The sequence below is a fragment of the Phoenix dactylifera genome, unplaced genomic scaffold (assembly GCF_009389715.1).
Source record: "Phoenix dactylifera cultivar Barhee BC4 unplaced genomic scaffold, palm_55x_up_171113_PBpolish2nd_filt_p 001141F, whole genome shotgun sequence".
NCBI classification, from domain to species: Eukaryota; Viridiplantae; Streptophyta; class Magnoliopsida; order Arecales; family Arecaceae; genus Phoenix; species Phoenix dactylifera.
Genome location: NW_024068482.1, coordinates 10,202 through 32,208, shown reverse-complemented (window position 1 = coordinate 32,208; position 22,007 = coordinate 10,202). Strand labels below are relative to the sequence as shown.

The window sequence follows — 22,007 nt, the reverse complement described above, 5'->3', positions numbered from 1 at the left end:
GTATCTATCAGCAAACATGTCATACCTGAACATCATGAGTTCCTTCTCATCTTGCCCTGATAACCACTTGTTAAAAAAGACATTTATTACCGTTGTCGTGATACTTGCAAAGTCTAACAACTGTATTTGCATAAAAAAAAAAACACCAAGCATAAAATCCCCTGATTAAGTGACAGAAACATATCATAAAAGGAGATTTTTTTTTTTTTTTGTGGAAAAAAAAAGATCAGGGACATTGGAAATCCCAGCAAAATAAGGTGAATGAGGAAAGGAAAAAGGTCAAATCTTTGGAGGAGAAAAGAGAAAACAGGAAGAAGAGGAAGACAAAAAAGCTTTATCCTTCAACGGCTAAACGGCATCCAAGAAGACCTGGAGGAAGGCTCACCGTGGCAAGAACCATAGATGAAAACCGGAAAGATAAGATTTTGATGCCAAAAATTGAAGCTCGGATGAAAGAAAGATGGAGGGAGGGATCCAATATAGAGAGCAGTTAGGGTTAGGGTTGCAGTGGACAACCGACAGTTCAAGAACTAGGTTCGTATAGGGACCTCGGTGTATATAAAATCGCAGGAAGTCGCGTCAACCTCACGGACCAAATCTTGACCTACCGAGTACCGACAAAAGGATCTACGAACGAAAGAAAGAGAGAGAAACAATGCTGTCGGTCCCTACGATATACAAACCCTCGCTTCTCTCCTCCGTTCTGCTCCCTGGCTCCTCCTCCTCCTCCTCGTCCCCCGCTTTCCCCTCCCTTCTTAATCTTTCCCGCCGCCTCCGCCGCCCGAGGTAAGATACTCCCTTCGCACTTCGCGCTTTTTGCTTCAGTCGATCGGATGCGCTGTTCTTCCGCTTTCTATCATCGTCCCGAGAGTTCAAAGCCACAAATTTGATTCTTGTGGAGAAACTTGTCTTCGATCATTTCTATTGCACCTCTCATCACTTTTTGGTAATCTATAAGGTTTCATGCGAGTAAACTAGGTTTTAGATTCGTCAACACATTTTGTTCACCTAGAAGGCTTGTGGTTTGACAATCTATAATTGTTAGCTCTAGTTTGTAGTTCAGAACTGTGTTTTGCCGGTTTGGCGATATGCTTTCTTATATGGCTAACTGTAGGTTTTTTTTTGTGCAGTTATGATGCCCTATTTTTTGTTAATATCAAGGTTGCTGATGCCTTGTGTTTCATGATTTCTGATTTGCTATCATGTTGGATTTTATTTTATTTTTGATGAATTTTGATGCTCTGTCACCAGATGCTTGAATCCATGCTTACAGTTTTCCTCCTGCCCTGCTGGTGTTATTATCTTCAATGTAATAATGTATAATAAGCAACTTCTGATCAAAATATTAATTGATGTTTTCCTTGGTGATGTATCTATATGTTTCAGAGAGCGTTTACTTGTTAATCCATATAGATATGTCTTTTTTTTCCAAAAAAAAAAATCTTAACCAATTCACTGTTCTTTCCGGAGGGAAAAGCTGGCTTAGCAGTATTACTGGATGTTACACAGTTATCTAAAGTACTTCTGAGTATATCATTTATAATTTTTTTCTAACTATATAAGCTTGCTTCTAGTTTCATTCAAATAGGCCGTGTTAGAGCTGTGGCTTCACATATTGTCGGCTATCCCCGCATTGGTCCAAAGAGAGAGCTTAAATTTGCTTTAGAGTCTTTTTGGGATGGAAGGAGCAGTGCTGAGGATCTGGAAAAGGTTGCCAAGGATTTGCGCATGTCCATCTGGAAACAAATGGCTGATGCAGGAACCAAGTTCATTCCCTCCAATACCTTTTCATACTATGATCACATCTTAGATACGACTGTCATGCTTGGTGCAGTACCTCACAGATATGGATGGACTGGAGGTGAGATAGGATTTGATGTTTATTTCTCTATGGCCAGGGGTGATGCCACTCTACCTGCTATGGAAATGACCAAATGGTTTGATACAAATTAGTAAGTAATCTGGTCTTATCATCCCATAATTCTAAAGCTGTCTGAGGAGATACAATTGTTCTTCTTCAATAATGCACGATTTCTCTCAGTTTAGCTAAAAAAATAAACTTAAACCTGCTAAGACTGATTACCTGTCGGATGCATGGTTTGCAAATAAGCAAATGATGTTTAGTAAAATACTGGTTCAAATGCAGTCATTACATAGTACCTGAACTGGGACCAGACCTTAAGTTCTCATGTGCTTCCCATAAGGCAGTTAATGAATACAAAGAGGCCAAAGAGGTACTGAATATGAGACCAGAACTTTCTCTATTTATTAGGCCTTTAAATCTACTGCTTATCTGTCTATCCAACCCTTGTGCAGTAGATGTTGCTGATGTTCTGTTCTCACTATACAGCTTGGTATTGAGACTATCCCGGTACTCGTTGGTCCAGTTTCCTACTTGCTACTGTCAAAGCTAGCAGAGGGCATTGAGAAACCATTTTCCCTTCTTTCATTGCTCCAGAAAATTATTCCAGTTTACAAGTAGGTTCTTGTGCAGGTATTTGTTGCTAATTTTTATTAGCTCCAGTGCTTGTCTAAATTTTTTATCTTCTTTTTTCTATGTCTTGGAAAGGGAAGTTGTATCAGAGTTGAAAGCTGCTGGGGCTACCTGGGTGCAGCTTGATGAGCCGACGCTTGTGCTGGATTTAGACTCTGATCAGCTTAAAGCATTTACAGATGCTTACACGCAGCTTGAAGAGTCACTACATGGTTTGAATGTTCTTGTTGAAACCTACTTTGCTGATGTCCCTGCTGATGCATACAGGTAGGACTGAAAATGGGTCAGATATTATCCTACCATATCCATTTCCATATCCATTTCGGATTGTATTCGGATAGAAATCTTTATATCTGATTGGATCCTGATACAGATTCCGATACATGCTTATGGATTTTGTTGGATATCAAATCTGGATATGGATCCCAATACATGCTTATATATTTTGCTGGATAGGATCCAGGTCTGGATATCCGGTAGAAAAGTCTAAAATCCACATGGTAGACTGTTTTATGGGACAAATCCCATAGAGAAGTTAATGTGTCATACATCTTTCATTAGGGCTGAAAATAGGTCAGTATTATCCAACTGTATCTTTTTCTGTATTCGATTGGGATTGGATTCAAATAGAAATACTTGTATCCAATTGGGTCATGATGCATGATTATGAATTTGCTTGATATTGGATCTGGATATCCAGTAAAAAAAATCTAAAAACCACCTATATCAGGGAAAAAACATTTACATACCACCCGCTCGTGACATCTCAACTAAATAGTTGCCACTCAGCTACCAGGACAACATTCGGTTTTGTTATATAATCATGGTTTATTATACTTATCCAAAACTTATTCACTTGATATTTCATATTTCAATAACTAATTCTTTTCATGAAAATTTCAATCCTTTTCCTTTTGATAAAAATGAAAAATGAATAACTTCATTTTATTCTTTATGATATTTTCAAAACCTTTTATTTCAGATATCTAAAAATATCAACAACTTCAACATATTCCTATATTTGTATATATTTTTTCTTATAAGTTCTTTAAAATATAGATAATTCATGATTTTTTTATTTATGTTGCAATTAAAGAGGAAAACTGGTATTTAATGTAGAAAATCTTTAATATTTTTTATATTATCTACTATTTAAATAATTTTTATTTTTTAATATATTTTAATATACATATGGTTGGATTAGTGATCCAGAGACTTGGTCAAATTTGTATCCGTGCAAATTAACTCTTCTGAGACCATTGCCTAGTTATTGTGCATCATATGTAATCTTGATAATGGATTTTGTTCCCGTCTTTTATAATTGTGCCACTTATGTTAGTTTCTATTATTTAGTTCTACTTAAAATCTGATTTATATCTGAATAATATCTGACTTATATCCATATTCAGATATTAAAAATATGAGTATAACTAATATCTTGACTTGTATCTATATCTATTTAAAACAAATATGAATACTAATTTTGGTATCAGTTTAATATCCATATTCTCTAAAAAAATATGGATATACCAATATTTGATTCGTATTCAATCTGTTTTCAGCCCCACATCCAGGGTCCTTTTTTAAAAAAAAAAATCTTCAGCCCCACAAATGTGTTTCACTTAGTGCTTTGGCCTACCATTATTTGACCTGCTATATTGAACTGCTTGTAGGGTTGTCACAGGATTGAGGGGAGTCTCAGCTATTGGGTTCGATCTGGTGCATGGAGAGAAGACTCTTGAACTGATCCAGGATCTGAGCTTTCCTTCTGATAAGTATCTCTTTGCCGGAGTTGTTGATGGCCGCAATATTTGGGCTAATGATCTGTCAGCATCTCTGAGAACCCTGAAGACCCTTGAGGGCATTGTTGGCAAAGGTTATTTCTTCCTTGTTTATATGGAAAATAATCTTCTATATAGTTTTATATCTTTTTAATTGTATTTCAAGGTCTAGTAAGATTGCCTCTATATCTGAATGGGAATATAATTTTGTTTTCATGCCAAAAGACTTGTTTCTGCAAGAATTAGCTGAAGAGCTAATGTAACTCTGATGCTATCAATCATTTTGAGTATAATTTCCTCATTAGTTTTTTTCAAGATGGGATCATTCTTGTTATCGAGATGATCATCTTTCTTCTTGCTTGCAGACAAACTTGTTGTTTCTACTTCCTGTTCGCTTCTGCACACTCCTGTTGACTTGGTTAATGAAACAAAGCTGGACGGTGAAATCAAGTCTTGGCTAGCCTTTGCTGCACAGAAAATAGTTGAAGTAAATGAGTTAGCAAAAGCATTGAGGGGTGAAAAGAATGAGGTGGATTTATCTTCTCTGCCTTCTTCTGTTACTAATAGTCCTTGTTCATGATTCATTTGACGTATTTGTTTACAGGCATTCTTTTCTGCAAATGCTGCTGCACAAGCATCTAGGAAGTCATCTCCTAGAGTCAATGATAAGGCTGTTCAGGAAGCAGTAAGTACTGGAAAAATCTTTTTCCTTTTCTTCTTTCTTTTATATTATTGTGCTCTAGTTTTGTTGTTGTAATCTTGTACATCTTAGGCATCTGCTTTGAGGGGTTCTGACCACCGACGTGCCACCCCAGTGACCTCCAGGCTTGATGCACAGCAGAAGAAACTGAACCTTCCTATTCTTCCAACAACTACTATTGGATCCTTTCCACAAACTAGGTACCTCAGGAGAATTCGCCGGGAATACAAAGAGAGCAAGTAAGGATATCAGTCATATGCAATGTAGTTCTAGTTTTATTGTGCTTTACTAAATGAATATCTATAATCTTGGCATGTTGAAAAAGTAGGTGTTATAGGGTATGTAATTGGTTAACAAGAACCCTCATCCTGACACTATTTTACACTCTTCGCTTTCTCTAGTCTTGATGTCTGAAGGCCTATGTTCACTGGACTCCATTTTTGTGGTCAGAAAATCCTAATTGCAAAATGTTCCCTCTAGCAAAATTTGCTATCTGCACCCTCAAGAGGATCATCTATCACTTCTTACAAGTTTGTGAACCATATTAATGATGGTCTATTACTTATTGATTTTTATGACCCTGCAATCTGCGTATATTGGCAGGATATCTGAGGCAGAGTATGTCAAGGCCATCAAAGAAGAAATCAGTAAGGTTGTTCGGTTGCAAGAAGAACTTGATATAGATGTTCTTGTTCATGGAGAACCTGAGGTATGCGTGTTTCATAAATTACAAAAGATTGCATTCTCATCTTTTTTTTTTGATTTATTTTTCTTTTGTTTCTAAAATTCAATCACAGATTGACCACCCATATTATTTCCATTCATAACTTCCAGCGAAATGACATGGTGGAGTACTTCGGGGAACAGCTGAAGGGATTTGCCTTCACTGTCAATGGCTGGGTTCAATCATATGGTTCACGCTGTGTCAAACCACCAATCATCTACGGAGATGTAAGCCGGCCCAAACCTATGACTGTTTTTTGGTCTACAGCTGCACAGAGCATGACCACTCGTCCAATCAAAGGAATGTTAACTGGGCCGGTCACAATACTCAGCTGGTCCTTTGTTAGGAATGATCAACCGAGGTTAGTTCCTTTTGGAAATTCCTCTTGTTCTGAGTTTCTCCATCATTTTTTTCCTTTTGACCAATGAATCTCATAGTTTCCATCAGGTTTGAGACATGCTATCAGATTGCCTTGGCAATAAAAAATGAAGTTGAAGATTTGGAAGCAGCCGGTATTCCAGTGAGTATAATGTTATTACTCAGGTTTGATGTCAAGTTGGGAGAGGGATTTTCATATAACACATTGTTGGTTACGTAGGAAATATATTTCCTCTAAAGTATAATCAGGGATTTAAAAGTTCCATGGTTATCTTTCTAGTTTCTAAATTTACATATGAAATTTTGGTTGCAAATAATTCCCAGGTAATCTAAAGCTGCAATTTTGAGAAAATCTAGGATATAATTAATTAAAATTTCACCAAAAACATAGTGCTCGTCTTTGTAATTCTTTTTTTTTCCTGGAAGGGCATTTGCAGATTGAATCATGAAAACATCGAACATTATGTCATGATTAAATGCATGAATTATGTAATTCATATAAACTTAATAAGGAAATCACTAGAAGAGAGATTTCAGCTGTATGAACTTTATTATGTCAAAAACAAAAGTATGTATTAACTCAAAGCATTTTAGCCATAAGTTCCCAGAAGAAATCACCTATCGTGCATTACATGATTTGTATTGCCTGAATATCTTTTAATGAGCCTGTAGAAGCATAGTTATTGGCATGATGAGGTTGCTCTTTTATAGGCATCTGCTCAACCTGGCCCTCTGCTTTTTCCTTTGAAAGTTGTAGTTTTTAGGTCAGTTTTTGTTTTGTTCTGTATCTTCTCGTTTTATCTGCAGGCTTATCTTTAATTTATATGTTACGACTGGTTTTTTGAATTAGTAATGCTTTATTTATTATCCTCACTGCATAGTGTTTGTCTATTAGTTCTATTATGTTCTCACTTAGAAAGTTCTTTAACATTTCAGCTCAGGAAATCAGGTAAACATTTGAATCTGGAAAGGTTAAAAGAATTTATATGAACTTATTAAAATCTGTGATGTATGAACAGGTGATCCAGATTGATGAAGCTGCTCTTCGAGAGGGTCTACCTCTATGCAAATCAGAGCAAGCCTTCTATCTTGAGTGGGCTGTGCATGCCTTCAGAATAACAAGCTGTGGTGTGCAGGATACAACTCAGGTATGGTCGTGAACCCACAAGCAGTTTATCTACATCTTATTGACACATAATCTTGCCCCAAAAGGGAAAAATTTAAGTTGTCTACAGGCTTCACAAACTATTTCTTTTATATGCTGCCTACAACAGCCATTGCTGCAATGCTTGATGATTTATTCTATTCTTTCATTTATTCTCACGATATCTACTTGATTTATATCCATTTCCAAATTTACAGATACGCTCCCCTCGTGTATTCCCAAGTTTACGTCTTAATTTGCCAGGGTGCATCAGGATACTCTACGTCATTTTAATTATGTTGTTAGGGTTGAAATCTGATTCCAATGCTCTCAACACCTTTATGGTATCCTTTCCACAAATTCAAGTTAAATAAAATAATGTGTGATATTTAAATTTTTTTTTTAGAATGTCTCCATATATATTACCATAAAGAAGTCATCATACTTTTAATCTTGTTTATTTAAAGGATGGTTTATGATATTATTTATTGAAATACTTGTCTTTATGGCGTGCAGATCCATACACATATGTGCTATTTTATTATTTATAAGGGTGGTTTATGATATTATTTATCGAACTACTTGTCTTTATGGTCTGCAGATCCATACACATATGTGCTATTCCAACTTCAACAACATAATTCACTCAATCATTGACATGGACGCCGATGTGGTCACAATTGAGAACTCAAGATCTGCTGATAAACTCCTTTCAGTCTTTAGGGAAGGGGTGAGATACCATGCAGGGATTGGTCCTGGGGTTTATGACATCCATTCCCCGCGGATCCCATCTGCCGAAGACATAGGCAACCGCATCAACAAGATGTTGGCCGTCCTGGAGAAGAATGCACTCTGGGTTAATCCAGATTGTGGTCTTAAGACCAGGAAGTACTCGGAGGTTATACCAGCTCTGACCAACATGGTGGCTGCTGCAAAATTGCTCAGAACTCAGCTGGCCAGTGCCGAGTGATTGTATGCGGCTTGCTGATAATTGTAGGTGTTGGAAACCTGAGAAGATAGAGAGTATTTGAAGAAGCAATAATTTTTTTCCCAATTAGTTTAATGATATTTGATCATCTTGTTGAACTGGTTCAAGAGATAATATCTAGCAAGGAGAATTTGTTTTTAAGTGTTGTGGCAATATCTCAGTGAAATCACTTTGCTTACTCTATGTACTCATTTGCCCAGCTCATGGGTTAACATAGATGATACCATAACAATTTAAGCAAAAAAAATTGATTTCACAGCAAATGCTGAATTGCTTGCTCCTACAAGTCAATTTTTGTACACAACTGATGTTGAAATAACTTTTTCAGTGAGGGGAAAATATTTTGCATCCATCATTTGTATAACTACCAAGTCTTTCCTCAAGCACTGTACAATGGCTCACTAGAATGGAGCTTACAGAAATAAAAGTTAGAAAAAAATTGTAAGGACTATTAAATAGGATGAATACTGAAAATCAATGGGAAAATTCCTCTCTCTCTCTCTATATATATATATACACACACACACACACACACATATCTCAAAGCTTTTTCATGGTGAGCAGACCATGGCATGCCAAAAGTCATTTCAAACTGCAAAATTACAAATAATCATGTCTCAAATAGAATCTCTCGTAGGACATGTTCTTTTATTATGCCCCCTTTCTAAACAGAAACTACAAATATATGTTCTTTTACTAGAAGAAACCTGTGTGCCTTCTTGGGTGTTTGAAACGGCTGCTTCTGTTTCGGTCGATTTAGGACATGTTCCACGATTATGGCCGTGTTGGCCACATAATGTGCACCGACGGGAGATTCTCTGGTTTCTACTCTTTGGTTCTCTTGCTAGTTTGGATTTTCCACACGTCCGACGGTTGTGTCCCTTTTCCCCACATAAGCGACATCGGAACTGCAACTTACCTGAGTTTTGCCTGAGTGTTGGACAGTAATGTCCTCTGTGTCCTTCCTCCCCACAGTTGCGGCAATAAAATTTCACTCCTGTAAAGCGGAGGAAAGCATCTTTACTACAAAATGTTAAATTCATACAGCAGAATAACTATCTAATCATAGTAGACAGGCATGAAGTGAGAACTATCTAATCATAGTTGAAGATATCTTCCACAGACTCCCACAGCACACAGGATTTGATCCAACTATATTCTTCATAAAGTTACTCTTACTTGGCAATATGGATGTCGTCTAAAAACTTTGCAATGGCACTTTTGGAGCCAACATGCAAAACCATAAATCATGCCCTCTGGACCACATTCCACCTCTACTCCCTGTTTCCCTTCCACTTCCACCCTATCACTTCGTAATATACTCAAGCACATCTCCCTTTCTATTCTTAAACCTAAAAACAACCCTTATGGATGGAACACACTTGCCATTGCTCCTCCATAGCTCTCATGCAATTCTTGGTGATGGTTGCAAAAGAGTGACTCTTGTGGCGTGAGCTGCTGTTGCTGTTTAGTATGTTTATATCGAGTGTATGTCAACCAAGGTGCCAACCAAAACCAACCCACCGATGGATCAGTTTGAGGCTACTCGATATAGAAATCTGATGCAACTCAAACCAAAAATGGCCCATTGCCACCAACACTGTGCATCAAATATCATGTAAATCGAGAAGATAATCTAGTTAGTACTGGGTAAATGAACTCAACTCTAAAGAATCAGATAATATTGCAACACATTTTGTTGCTTAATCCTATGTTTGGTCACCACAACTGTGGACCAAAAGCTTGTCCCTAGTATGCAATCCCTTTTTTTAGCAAAAGTGAGTCAACTGACCTTTCATGGCTATGCTTCTCTTAATGCGATTCTCTGGATCACGAAAAAAAGCTTTCATAGCTTCAGAAGCCTGAAACCTTGCTTCAGCAGTCCCTTTTGCTTTCTTTATAAAAGAATTAAAATGTACGTACGAATTAATATCTATGAATTGTTCAAAATATATGGGTAATCAGTGCCAGCCTCTGCCATGTCAATATAACAGACTCGAGTTTTAAAAATAGCAACGGTTGTTACCTTGATTGCAGCTACTCTCTGAGCATGTAGCATAGGATCTCTGTGTATAATCTTCATACGCTTACTAAACAATCCCGTTCTGGCATTGAGACTCTGCATTTAAATAACAGTAAGCAATAGGTCTAATTAGCCTGCCAAAATAAGCTGTTGTTAAGTAACACTTAGAACTTGCAACTACATTTTTTTTTAAAAAAAATTCAAAATACCATGAAACACCTAAAATAATCTTTTTACAGTAATCTACACCTATATAGCTCATGTATATGTGTATTTCGGAGTGGTGAGAGAGATGGTGCATGACGGGAGTCAGGTGCAAACTGATATAATTGATTTGACTGCCACATGCAAACTACTGTAAAACATGCATTCATATGTTTAAATATGAGCAGACTAATGTGAACACAGAATGCACTGGGAATCTCGGATAGCTAGGACAGAGAACAGAACCACAGCGGATAGTACAACATAGAGTATTATGGCCAAACAACGGTTCAGCTAACTTTGAGTTCTCCTTTCTTGGTGAGAACATGAAAGTTCCTGTTGTTTGCTTCCTATTTTGATGTTCATGAAATTTTTACTGCTTCTCAAACATCATCAAGCATATAATACCTCATGACATGAAAATATATATAACACTCTTGCATGATTAAATAAAACATAAACTTGATGATCAGACCAATTACCACTTTAAAGTGTCCAGGTGTACAGGTTTCATCATTTTTTCACATAAAGTTGCAAGCTTCTGGCCAAAAAAGAATATAATCATGCGTTCAAGAGGCTTTGTCTTTTTCTCCTCTTCATAAGAAGATACAGGAATGCACGGAAAGCAAGTAGTATAACTAATGAAAGATGGGAACTAATTTCTAAAGTTTCAAGGGGGCTGGAATATGATTATTTAGTAAACAGAAGAAAGAGAAACTGACTCTCAGTGATCTGCTGATCTTTAAGCTAACTTCAGGAGATGGTGACTGGTATACACGTTTTGATTTTCTTGAAACATCAACCTTTATATCCAGATTGTCAACTTCATCATCTTCCTTCACCTTTAGAGGAGAGCTGCAAACATAATCTAAATGGGAGATAAGCATGCTAACAGCCCTCAGAAGTTAGAATCAAACACAGTTGGTTGCATTGTTCATTAATATATGCAAAAATATGACATAAAAGCAAAATAAATTCCATAAGAGTGTTTCTCTTTCATCTCTTACAGCTCATATGTAGGTATTCTTTTTGTACCGGAAGACATGCATTCGGTCTTGGATGCAGTCTAAAATGACTTAGAGTGGAATAAGTACCTAACCAATACAGTTGGTAGTGGAATGGATGAAGCGCAATTCTGCTTCACTAACCACTATAAAATACATTTGTATTGAGTCAATACATGGTAATTAGACTCAAGGAAGGAAGAATTAAAAGAAAATAATGAGACGGACAATGTCAAGTATTAAAAAATGTTGGGCAATAGAAGAGCATGGTAGCAAAAAAGTTGCTAGGATGAACCTACATGGAAAGCTTGGACAGATATAAGCACAATGAAGGAACCTTCTATAGAGGACAAATTGGGATCCATCCATAAAACCATAGTATTCAACAAATTCTTTTTTTTGAAAGTACCTTCACAAATCCTTTGTTTTCAACTCATCCTCTTTTTGAAAGTCACACACCTCTTCTTCTTTTATCAAGATATGAAGAAAACCAATGTTTTGCTCATGAAATAGTCAATTGATTGTACAAACTGCTGATGTAAAAATCAACTGATCTATAGAAGCAAAACAGATTATAACTGAACTACCCAAAATTAAGTTTGTCTTACAAGTTCAGCTTTTAAGTCATTGATTAGGTCTGACAAATATTCCAATATCTAAAAAAAATGTGGTTGCCTTGAGAAAGCATGATTGGTAGGATAAAATTATGCTGCTTCAGATTCATGACAATTGGGAAACTCATATCAAATGCAATTTGTAAGCATAAATGTACCAGATGTAACATTTATGCAGGGAAAAATATATGGAATCAGTAACATAAGCTTATTAAGATGATAAAAATAGATATACACATTGCAAGGTGGAAAATACAACTTTTTGTAATGTCAGATTTACCTAGATCGAGCTTTCTCCCATAGTCGCTCATCAATTGACTCTTCCCATATTACACAATCTCCCAAGCACTGCCAACAAGTTCTAATACCCTGTGGTCATCGATGGTATGGTTAGTATGTACGACTTGTAATTTAGTATTATTTGCTTTGTAAGGATTATGCAGCTATTACAATATAATCATCAAAAAATTAATTACCGAAGAATGCATAGATACGAAGATCAGCAAATATCAAACAAAAGAATAAATGTCAATAACCTAGCTTTATGCTACATTACACAGAACAGTACGAGAACAAGATATTATCCTAGTTTAAGATACCAAGGCACTAGGAAGATCTGTCTGTTGGTTAGAAAGGAGACAGTCACTTGTCACTACATAAGAAAGTTGATCAGATTCAATATTAAGTCTTCCATACTAGCAATCTCCATCCTTGTGCAAGAGACTTTGAAATAATTATAAGCATAAACGTAGACTCAAACCAGAAATCATCTGCCTATTACCAGCTTTCTGGGCAAGGCATAGTCATTGGATCCTATAAAAGATAAGATCCACCTATATAGGTCGCCTAAATTGTAAAGTGTCATTTATCTATGCCCATCAGAGTGTTAATTGTTCTCCCCTCAAAATCTTTATTCCTTAAGCATGGAATTTTTGAAATCCTTCCTAGCTTAATAAACCATGTCGATAGTTCTTCATTGGATTACTCCTAGCAATACATAGCAGGTAGAAGCTAGTCTAAGGCATTCAGGTCGTTCATACAAATCTGCACTATGTGAACAAATGTGCAAAAACTGACATGTTACAACATAATATTGGTCATAATACTTAAAAGAAGTGCTAGAAATTACATACCTTCCCATTACACTGGGAACAGTCAGATCTCGATCTCTCAATTCCACACTCAGCACAGGGTGTATAACCCCTGCCCCTGCAACTTGGACAAGGTAGCTCCCTGATGTATTGGCCATTTGGACCAAACCAAGACCTTAATTTTGGTGCATCAGGATTAGCATTCCTGACAACAAATTAATGATCATCAGCAATAAAGTATCTCATACTAGGAAACAAAAATTAGTTTACAAAACCAGTATATTATAAATTTCATGCCTTGCAAAGTCTGGTCACTGAAAACTCTTTAACATCCTAATTCAGCTCCTTGTAAATTTGAGCCAAGTTTTGAATATTCTAGCTTTCTGAAAAAATGACGCAACATATCTAGTAGTGGAAAAAATGGATATATTTGGTTTACCATCTAAGATGCTAATATTCTCCAACTTGCATGCCATCAAGTTGTAGGACAATTGCAAAATTCTAATAAAAGAACACCAGAAAGTAGATCATTACTGATGTAATGATCCAAGTCCTCACCCAAAAAGGTTAGCCGAAAGATATTATTTAAATTTATTGGCCTATATAAATACCCAATGGGACTAAGAACACACCAACACGAGTTCTCACATACTCTCTCCATTTAAGCCTGGCGTACTTATCAGACTAATAGTCCAAATCTATTCAAATCCAATCAAAAGTACCATAAATCCAATCACAAACAGCACAATCAGCTCATGATTAGCCCAAATTAGCTCATGTTGCAATGTCACATAATCTACATGGGCTATGGTTTGGATTTGCTCTAAAACCATTTGTAATGGCCCAGGATCTCACCCAAAAAGGATAGCCAATGCATAATTGATGTGGTACTAATATATGCCTTTACAGATCCTCACAACTGAGTTGTTGAACTTTCAATAGTCCTTTCTCCGCTCACCAACTCTACAAATTTGGCATTATTTAGTGACAAGAGCACTGGATGACTGTTAAAGAATCAGGACAGCGTAAGTTTCAAATAAGCAAGATTATAAAGAACACAGCATTTAAATATTTTCATATAACACCAAAGACATTAGAGGAGTTATAAGAATAAGAGATTGAAAGGAAGGAAGGAGTGCAGACTTTCCTTGCGGGTCGACATCGAGACCTAGGAGCTCCCTCGAAGGATCGTAATCGAGCTGCCAAAAATAAAGGACCATCAGCAGAGGAAGCTCATAGATGCCGAGTTCTTGAAACACAAAAGGAAATCTATGCAAGATTTGGATAAGAAAGAGACAGGGTTTTTGGGTGCCGGAACCGAGTTTTCGTTCATGGAGAATGGGATGGCCCGCGGAGCGACGTGGATCCTTGGAACGGGTTGGAGAGCCGTTCGGAGTCTCCCGCTCCTCCATCTCCCGAGAGGCAGAGAGAACCGAGGGGAGGAGTAGATCGAGAACATCCGACGAAGGGTGGGAAGAAGAAGAAGAAGAGAGCCGAGGCGTGAGATTTTTTTGTTTTTTATTTTTTAAATCCAAGATAATAGAAGGGAGAAAGTTTTTGTGAGGCGAACAGGGTCGGAGATGGCAAAAGCTATGCGAGCCGCTAAAGCTATCTCCATTTCAAACAGCGAACAGCTTTCTTCAGCGTTGGTTTGCTTCATCTGGGCTATTGGACTTGTAAGTAATATTGACGTTTATACGAGGTTATATGTAAACCCCTAGTAATTGCGTCTTAACTATGGGCTTACATGTAAAGTTATTTGTTTTGACGTATTCGTGAAATTATTCAGTAATTTCGGCTAGTTAATTGCCGACTTCAGTTCGAGGCGGATAGAATAGCACGATGTCGCGGCCCCAGGGTGTCCTTTCTTTCCGCTCCAGAGTTCCGATCTTCGACGAATCCATTCGCTGTCCGACGTCTTCGTGTGGTCGAGAGGCGATCCATCCATGGCGCTCGCTCTGCGCTCCCCGTGCGTCTCAGCTTCCGTCCTCTCTTCTCCGCTCGACGACCTCTACTCCTCCGCCGCCGCCAGAAGGAATCGCGAACTAGGGCATGGATCGAGCTCCTTCGCGCCCTCCTCAAGGCTGGTGTTCTCAGTCCCCTCTTCCATCGCTCCTCCTTCGCGAAGAAGGGCAAGTTGGAGATGCGAGTGGAGGTACGACCACATCCCCAAACAGTTTCGGGAGGAAAATCTCAAAGACGGATGTGAGCGCCTCGTCAACTACTACCCCCCATTTTCGATCCTTCTGTTGCTTTATAGTATATGATTCATCTCGTTTCCCATGTTCTTTCTTTTTAATCTTAGGTTCCATCTAGGTCTCTTATTCCGATTTTTGACGAAAGCCACTGCCTTTGTTACTTTTCTTTTCTGGTTTTGAAATCCACGTTGTTTCTTGTGGCGCTGGTACTTGATTTTGGTACTTAGGTCGAGCGAGTTGGTGGCCATATTGTGCCATCTCTTATTATTTATCTTTTGCATCGAATAATCTGCTCTGATATTTGTGGTGACAGTCCTTTTCTTTTACTCAAGCTGCCATTTGGTACTTCTTTCTTGTCATTTGTAAATAATTTGGTTTCTACTTCTTTGCTTGGTTTGAACTTGTCATTAATCTAGGATTAAGATGAATTCAGCACCTATAATTGTTATTTGGTGCCCATGAGTCGCGGGGCGATAAGAAGGATAAGCATATTGCAAGGATTGGAAATCATTGTTCATGGAGGCTCTACAGAAGGGTAGAAGTGGAAGATCTTATAAGTGGTTCGAGGTTTGGGGGAGGTGAAGTGTCAGTTCCTCCTCTGGGGCACCAAACAACATTCCTGTTAAGAAAAAAAATTGGGGAAGCTAACGAATGTCAATTTCTTACCTATGTATAATGGTTTTTAGGGCTAAGGAATTGAAGGTGAAATGTGACATTGGCTTCTCTATTTGGGACTAGGATGGACATGTGGAGAATAGTTTGGGGGAACATATCTCTTTGTGTGCAAAGTGGAGAAATTGATTATTGAATACCTAGGTCTTGTATTGTGCACCGGGTGGAGGTCATGATGAGGAACTAATTCTAGAGAGGTTTGGCAAAAAGTGTATTGATTAGCAAGATAGGAATTTTGTATTATGCTCTTGAAAGCAATATCTTTGAATTGGGATGTTTATTTTCTGTTGGTTTTCTGGTGCGCTGGCAGATACCTAGTGGGAAATTTGGAAGAAGGGTAAGCTGATATATTTAAGACTCAATAAAGTTGTGCTAACCCCCTTCCCTGACATGGTTTCTCTATTTGGGACTAGGATAGACATGCATAAAATCAAGGTTCGCCGTACCGAGTGGTAGGCATATCGGTCGCCTATCAGACTAGTACGGTTTCGGCTCGTTTCGGAATTGGCCAGTACGAACCGGCCAGCTCTTTCTCGCCAGAGTCGGAGAAGAAGAAGAAAAGGAGAGAGAGCGCGGGAAAGAGAGGGAGGAAGGAGACCCGTGGCCGCCATTGGAGAGCCGCGGAGGGGCGGTGGAGGCCCTGGGGGGGGGGGAACCCGCGGGCATTGCCGACTTCCCTTAAAATATCTAAATTAAAAAGCCGCGGCCTTCGCTGCGCCCCCGCGGGTTCCCCCCCTTAGCCTCCGCCGCCCCTCTGTGGGTCTCCTCCCTCCTTCTCTTCTCCGCGCTCTCTCTCCTTCTCTTTGTCTTCTTCGTCTCCGGCACAGAACCGGCCCGTACCAATTTTCACTGCTTCGGCATACCGGTTACAAGCTGGACCGGTTTCTACTGCTCCGGTGTACCGGTTACAGGCCGAACCGGCCGGTTCGTCAGACCTTGCATAAAATAGTTTTGGGGAAATATATCTTTGTGTGCAAAGTGGAGGAATCAATAATTAAATACCTAGGTCTTATATTGCGCAATGGCTAGAGATCATGATGAGGAACCAATTCTAGAGAGATCTGGCAAATAAATGTACAGATTAGTAAGTTAGGATTTTGTATTATGCTCATGACAGCAATATCTTTGAATTTGCATGTTTATTTTCTGTCGGTTTTCTGGTGCACTAGCACATACCTAGTGGGAAATTTGGAAAAAGGGTTGTCTAATGTATTTAAGACTCAATAAAGGTTTGCCAACCCCCTTCCCCTCACTAAACTACTCTTTCTTTTCTCCCAAAGCTCTCACTCATCTCTTCCCAAAAGCATAAAATCTTTTTCTCAACTCATAGGAAAATATATCTCCTCTAATTCTCTTCCATTCAAACAAAACAATATCTTGGGTTCCAATCAGCCATGGGGATCTTTGTCACTGCCTTGCTGTCCGATGTGTCCCTTACACACTAACCAATATCTCCCCTAGTACACATGTTCATAGGCCGGGCTCGACTTGGGCTTTGTCCAAAGGTCAACTCAATTTAGTTAGGCTCGGGCCCAAGGCAGGCCCTTACTCAAGCTTCAGCCTTCGGGTAGGCCTCGGGCTTCCTACACTTTTTTGTGGAAAAATACTTAAAAATACTTTAGAAATGTTAAAGTCTAATAATTAAATATTATCAACAACCTAAAATATATCTATTATTCCATTTCATACGTACTATGAAATTTAGGAATTTTTTTTGCTGAAAATGACATGCTAGTTTGGGTGCTGATGCATTAAATACTTAATAAAAGTTTACTAGGCTAATGTGAGAGAAACAGTATGGATACTGGTTCTCTTTAGGAAAAAAGGATATGGATATGTGGGACTCACTCCCTCACTGACCTTCTCTTCTTAGTCTTAGGTAATACAAGGTAAGCGGTTTGCTATCTGAACAAGTTAGTCGAGTCTTTCAACCAATTAACCTAGGGTTATAAACCCTGCATAGTGATAGAAATCTTGCAGCCTGTAACTAGTCCAAGTACACATTTGGAAAATAAATTTTAAAAATTCATTACTTAGAATTTTCATGCATCCCTGAAGTTGTGGTCATCACCTAGTGTTACTTCACTATCACTAGTCCATTTTATTGCACAATGGTTTAAATGACCTAAAACTGACTGTATTAAGTCAGGTGCCAAGTAAATTAACTAAAGTGTAATTATAAAAGAAAAGTAGATGGAATGAAGATCAATGCTGGCAGAAAGAACAAATAAGCTGGGGTGGAGCGAGAATGGTGTTTTCTGTTTTTAAGTTCTCGTAAACTGGCTTAATTTATAATAGAAAAATCTGTTTAACAACAAGGAGAAAATACTATTTCTATTGTATGTAGAAGATTATATGCTGCCCATCAGGAGTAACTACATATTAAGCTAAGAAAGTATGAATCAAGAAGTTCTAGATCCAGCCTAGGCAATGTGCCTTGTGTCAAAAAGATCTAGTGGAAAGTGTCATCTCCATATCATATGTTCTCTTTCTGCAGAAGAATGGAGGTTAATTATGACACACTTACAGATTTTCAGTGCCCAAGTTGTGGTAACATAGGCTAACTGATGATACTTGGTCTGTAGCTAGTGGAACTGACTATGATGATGATGAAGCTTAATATTACTTCATTTGTTTTAGGGCTTCAAGACAAATTCTCATGTAAACAACCGTGCATTATCAAGGGATATTCTCTAGTATCTCGTCTACATATTTGTTTGTCTTGTGTCTTGTATGGCATAATCTTCGTATATTGGTGTATTTTGCTCACATGGTTCAAAACATATTTCCAATCAGATTTGTTAATTCAGTGAACTGGAGCTTGCAGACACTCAGCAAGTAAAAAAAATGTATGGTAAAATTTTGAGATGTGTTAAAAAATCTCTTATTTTCTCTTTTACAGTAATGGACAATTATAAAAATGCTCCTAGATACCTGTATGGCCTTAGTGCTTCGCAGATGGACATGTTCATGACTGAAGACAACCCTGTTAGGAGGCAAGCAGAAAAAGTTACTGAGGTAGGAAAAAATTCATAAAATTTAAGTTCATTCTATTTGAGACAAAATTTCTGTTAAGCAACAAATATAAAATGAATGGCAATCTCATGCTTTTGTATGCAATGACAGGAAAGCGTTTCATCTGCCAGAAATTACCTTGACAATGGAGGAATGTATAGCCTAACAGGCATGAAAGAGGGTGCATCAAAGTACAGTATGAGTGTAAGTATGTATCGTGGAGGGGCCCGAGGATATGGAAGGCCAAGAACTGCCCCTCCGGATTTACCATCTTTGCTATTAGATGCTCGAATTGTGTACCTTGGAATGCCTGTAAGACATTATCTTTTAAGTTGATATATCCTATTTCACATGCAAAGTTCATATATTGTTTTTAATGTACACTTATATTTCCTGCTTCCTTTTGTTCGCAGATAGTTCCAGCAGTGACTGAGCTTCTTGTTGCTCAGTTTATGTGGTTGGATTATGATAGTCCCTCTAAACCTATATACCTATACATAAACTCACCTGGGACACAGGTAACTGCAGGTTTTAACCATTGAAATTGAAAGATTAATCAATAATAGTTCCATTGTTTTTTGGGAACAACACTGTTTATGCAGGATACTCTGTCGGGAGACAACCTTAGACACTGTTGTTATATATACTGATTCATGTTACCATATCATCTTCCAGAATGAGAAGATGGAGAATGTTGGATCTGAAACAGAGGCATATGCCATTGCTGATACTATAGGTGTAAGTTTTTCAACCAATTCAGATTTATATGGCTTGACTCATCTTAAAAGTCAGTAAATTTATGATGTACAAGTGACACATGCTATTGTAAGCCAATCTTTTTTATAATTTGCGTTTAAATTTCATAGTACTTAAAATATCTCTGTCTGCACTTTCATTTAATAATCCATGTACAGCTATTTTTAGGTTGGCTTTAGTTATTGTTACAGTGTTTCTCTTTATTGTGTTTATTCATAGGTTAGGCAATGTCACTGATAGTTTTTCCAATTTCCCAAAGATATTTATGTACTGTGTTTGGTAGCTGGGTGCCTTCTTTGCTTACCAATCTAAAGAAACTTGAATACATCGACTGGCATATCTGACACTAATTATGTGATGTATGACCTTGGTTTCAACTGGTACAGTTGGGCAGTGTTTTTTTTTTTTGAAAATTAGGAATTAACTACTGCTATTTGATGGATGAGTATACTTACCTTATTAGACCGAGGAAAAATATTTTGTGCAAACATGGAAGATGAGAATGTCAAATAGGGTGCATCTACATATGAATTTGCACTCTCTATATCTCCTATCTGTATTCCTCCATTGTAGGGTGAGTCTTTGATCTTCATCAAGGGTTGGTTAGTAAGTTTTCTCAGGATCTCGAGCAGAACCAGGTGGTGAAGCTGATAATCAGTTATATCTTCCCTGATAAAATAATACATACATAGGCATAACGCAGTCAGGAACTCTTGTAACAATCTTGAAGTTAGGGACAGAACCAGGATAGTGCTAAGCGGGGCAACCGATAATTAGATAATCATCAACTACTCTACCAAAAATTACATAATCATCAACTGACTTCAAAGTTTTTGTTTTGCGACAGTATTGCAAATCCAAAGTTTATACAGTGAATTGTGGCATGGCATATGGTCAGGCAGCAATGCTCTTATCTCTGGGTGCCAAGGGCTACCGTGCTCTGCAGCCAAATGCCTCCAGTATGTTACTAACTATTTTTTTTATGTGCTTGTTTTATGCATAAAAAAAACTTACTACATGTATTGCTGTATTGCAGCTAAACTGTATCTGCCTAAGGTCAACAAATCTAGTGGAGCTGTCATTGATATGTGGATCAAGGTGATCTGCATGCCTCTCTCTGCATTTATCCATCTACCTATTTATGTTTACTGATTTCTCATTAATTGCGACTTCTTCTAGGCAAAAGAACTTGATGCAAACACCGACTACTATATTGAATTGTTAGCTAAAGGGATTGGTAAGCCCAAGGAAGAGATTGCAAAAGATATTCAGCGTCCAAAGTATTTCCAAGCACAAGAAGCCATTGCCTATGGAATTGCAGATAAGATTATAGATTCACGTGATGCTGCATTTGAGAAACGGGTAAGTTTTTTCAAATAATGCCTTAAGCTTTCCTCTGAAGTTACTCTTGCTGACTATGATCTCAACCAGAACTATGATGAGATGCTGGCACAATCAAAAGCCATGCGAAGGGGAGCTGGTCCGCAAGCTGCTCCGTCTGGGTTTAGATAGATTTAGAGGCACAAACCATATAAAGCAATGTAGAATGATGTGAAGAGCTATCATCAGATGAGCATACAATGCAGCCCTTGCGGTGTCTCTTTCATGCCATAACATGTATATGATGTCCCCACCAACAGGAAGAACTAGTTCTCTTTTGAAGGATAATGTGTAATGGTAAATGGGAGTACTTAGAAATGTCGCGAAAATTGTTCTTCCCAATGATCAAAACTCTACAACAGTGTTGAATACTAAAGATGTATTAATCATGCATCATGCTGTCATCAGCTATATTGCCGTGAATGGAGAAGTATGGTTGGCTATTTTGGAAATATTGGCGCGTTGAATTGATGATTTCATTTGTAGAACCATGAAGAGAGTTTCTCGTTCATCCCAGCTGCAGTCCTTTCAAGTTGGTACTATCGCCAATTTTCCCTTCGGAAAACATAATTAAAATGCCCAAGATCTTGAACACCTTGTAGGGATAATGAGCCCTGATAATCCTCCAAAAGCAGGAACCAGTAGATTCTAGCACAGAGAACCTTTTCTGGTTGCTTTGATATCTCTGAGATAGAATGGTTCTTTTTGTTTAGTTATTGACATCAATCTTGTTGATCTCTAAGCTATTGAAAACTATCATATTTATCTTATGATAGTTAGAGAGACTACAGGAGACATTTCATCCACTGCTAGGGGGAATAGTAAATGCTTATCAGAGGGG

At 37.9% G+C, this 22,007-nt stretch overlaps 3 protein-coding genes across 9 annotated transcripts; 2 read left to right on the top strand and 1 right to left on the bottom strand.

The window, feature by feature from the left end:
* The first annotated feature begins 30 nt into the window (after positions 1 to 30).
* On the top strand, positions 31 to 8,500 carry LOC103696006 (5-methyltetrahydropteroyltriglutamate--homocysteine methyltransferase 1-like). 4 transcript variants are annotated; one of them, XM_039121566.1, is made up of 15 exons: positions 31 to 786; positions 1,575 to 1,952; positions 2,147 to 2,234; positions 2,351 to 2,478; positions 2,570 to 2,761; positions 4,168 to 4,370; positions 4,641 to 4,804; positions 4,880 to 4,960; positions 5,048 to 5,214; positions 5,579 to 5,684; positions 5,810 to 6,060; positions 6,147 to 6,219; positions 7,097 to 7,225; positions 7,440 to 7,565; positions 7,738 to 7,816. In XM_039121566.1, the coding sequence occupies exons 1-15, from the start codon at positions 656 to 658 to the stop codon at positions 7,783 to 7,785; spliced, it is 2,265 nt and encodes a 754-aa protein (XP_038977494.1). In that variant the 5' UTR covers positions 31 to 655; the 3' UTR covers positions 7,786 to 7,816. The 4 variants fall into 4 exon arrangements, with proteins under 4 accessions (XP_038977494.1, XP_038977493.1, XP_026656546.1 ...); XM_039121565.1 differs by lacking the exon at positions 7,738 to 7,816 and adding an exon at positions 7,823 to 8,500 and having other exon boundaries at positions 32 to 786; XM_026800745.2 differs by lacking the exon at positions 7,440 to 7,565 and having other exon boundaries at positions 32 to 786.
* Positions 8,501 to 8,637: 137 nt separating this feature from the next.
* On the bottom strand, positions 8,638 to 14,743 carry LOC103696007. Of its 4 annotated transcripts, none has more exons than XM_008777486.4 (8): positions 14,443 to 14,735; positions 14,289 to 14,344; positions 13,188 to 13,350; positions 12,335 to 12,423; positions 11,159 to 11,291; positions 10,236 to 10,328; positions 10,002 to 10,104; positions 8,638 to 9,206 (listed from the first exon to the last, which is right to left on the bottom strand). In XM_008777486.4, the coding sequence occupies exons 1-8, from the start codon at positions 14,602 to 14,604 to the stop codon at positions 8,827 to 8,829; spliced, it is 1,179 nt and encodes a 392-aa protein (XP_008775708.1). In that variant the 5' UTR covers positions 14,605 to 14,735; the 3' UTR covers positions 8,638 to 8,826. The 4 variants fall into 4 exon arrangements, with proteins under 4 accessions (XP_008775708.1, XP_008775709.1, XP_008775710.1 ...); XM_008777487.4 differs by having other exon boundaries at positions 14,464 to 14,735; XM_008777488.4 differs by lacking the exon at positions 10,002 to 10,104 and having other exon boundaries at positions 14,443 to 14,741.
* Positions 14,744 to 14,983: 240 nt separating this feature from the next.
* LOC103696008 (ATP-dependent Clp protease proteolytic subunit-related protein 1, chloroplastic) lies at positions 14,984 to 21,618 on the top strand. The gene is made up of 9 exons (XM_008777489.3): positions 14,984 to 15,350; positions 18,918 to 19,033; positions 19,142 to 19,342; positions 19,444 to 19,548; positions 19,706 to 19,768; positions 20,634 to 20,745; positions 20,823 to 20,884; positions 20,966 to 21,148; positions 21,218 to 21,618. Exons 1-9 carry the CDS (start codon positions 15,092 to 15,094, stop codon positions 21,296 to 21,298), a joined length of 1,182 nt encoding a protein of 393 aa, XP_008775711.1. The 5' UTR covers positions 14,984 to 15,091; the 3' UTR covers positions 21,299 to 21,618.
* Positions 21,619 to 22,007: the final 389 nt, after the last annotated feature.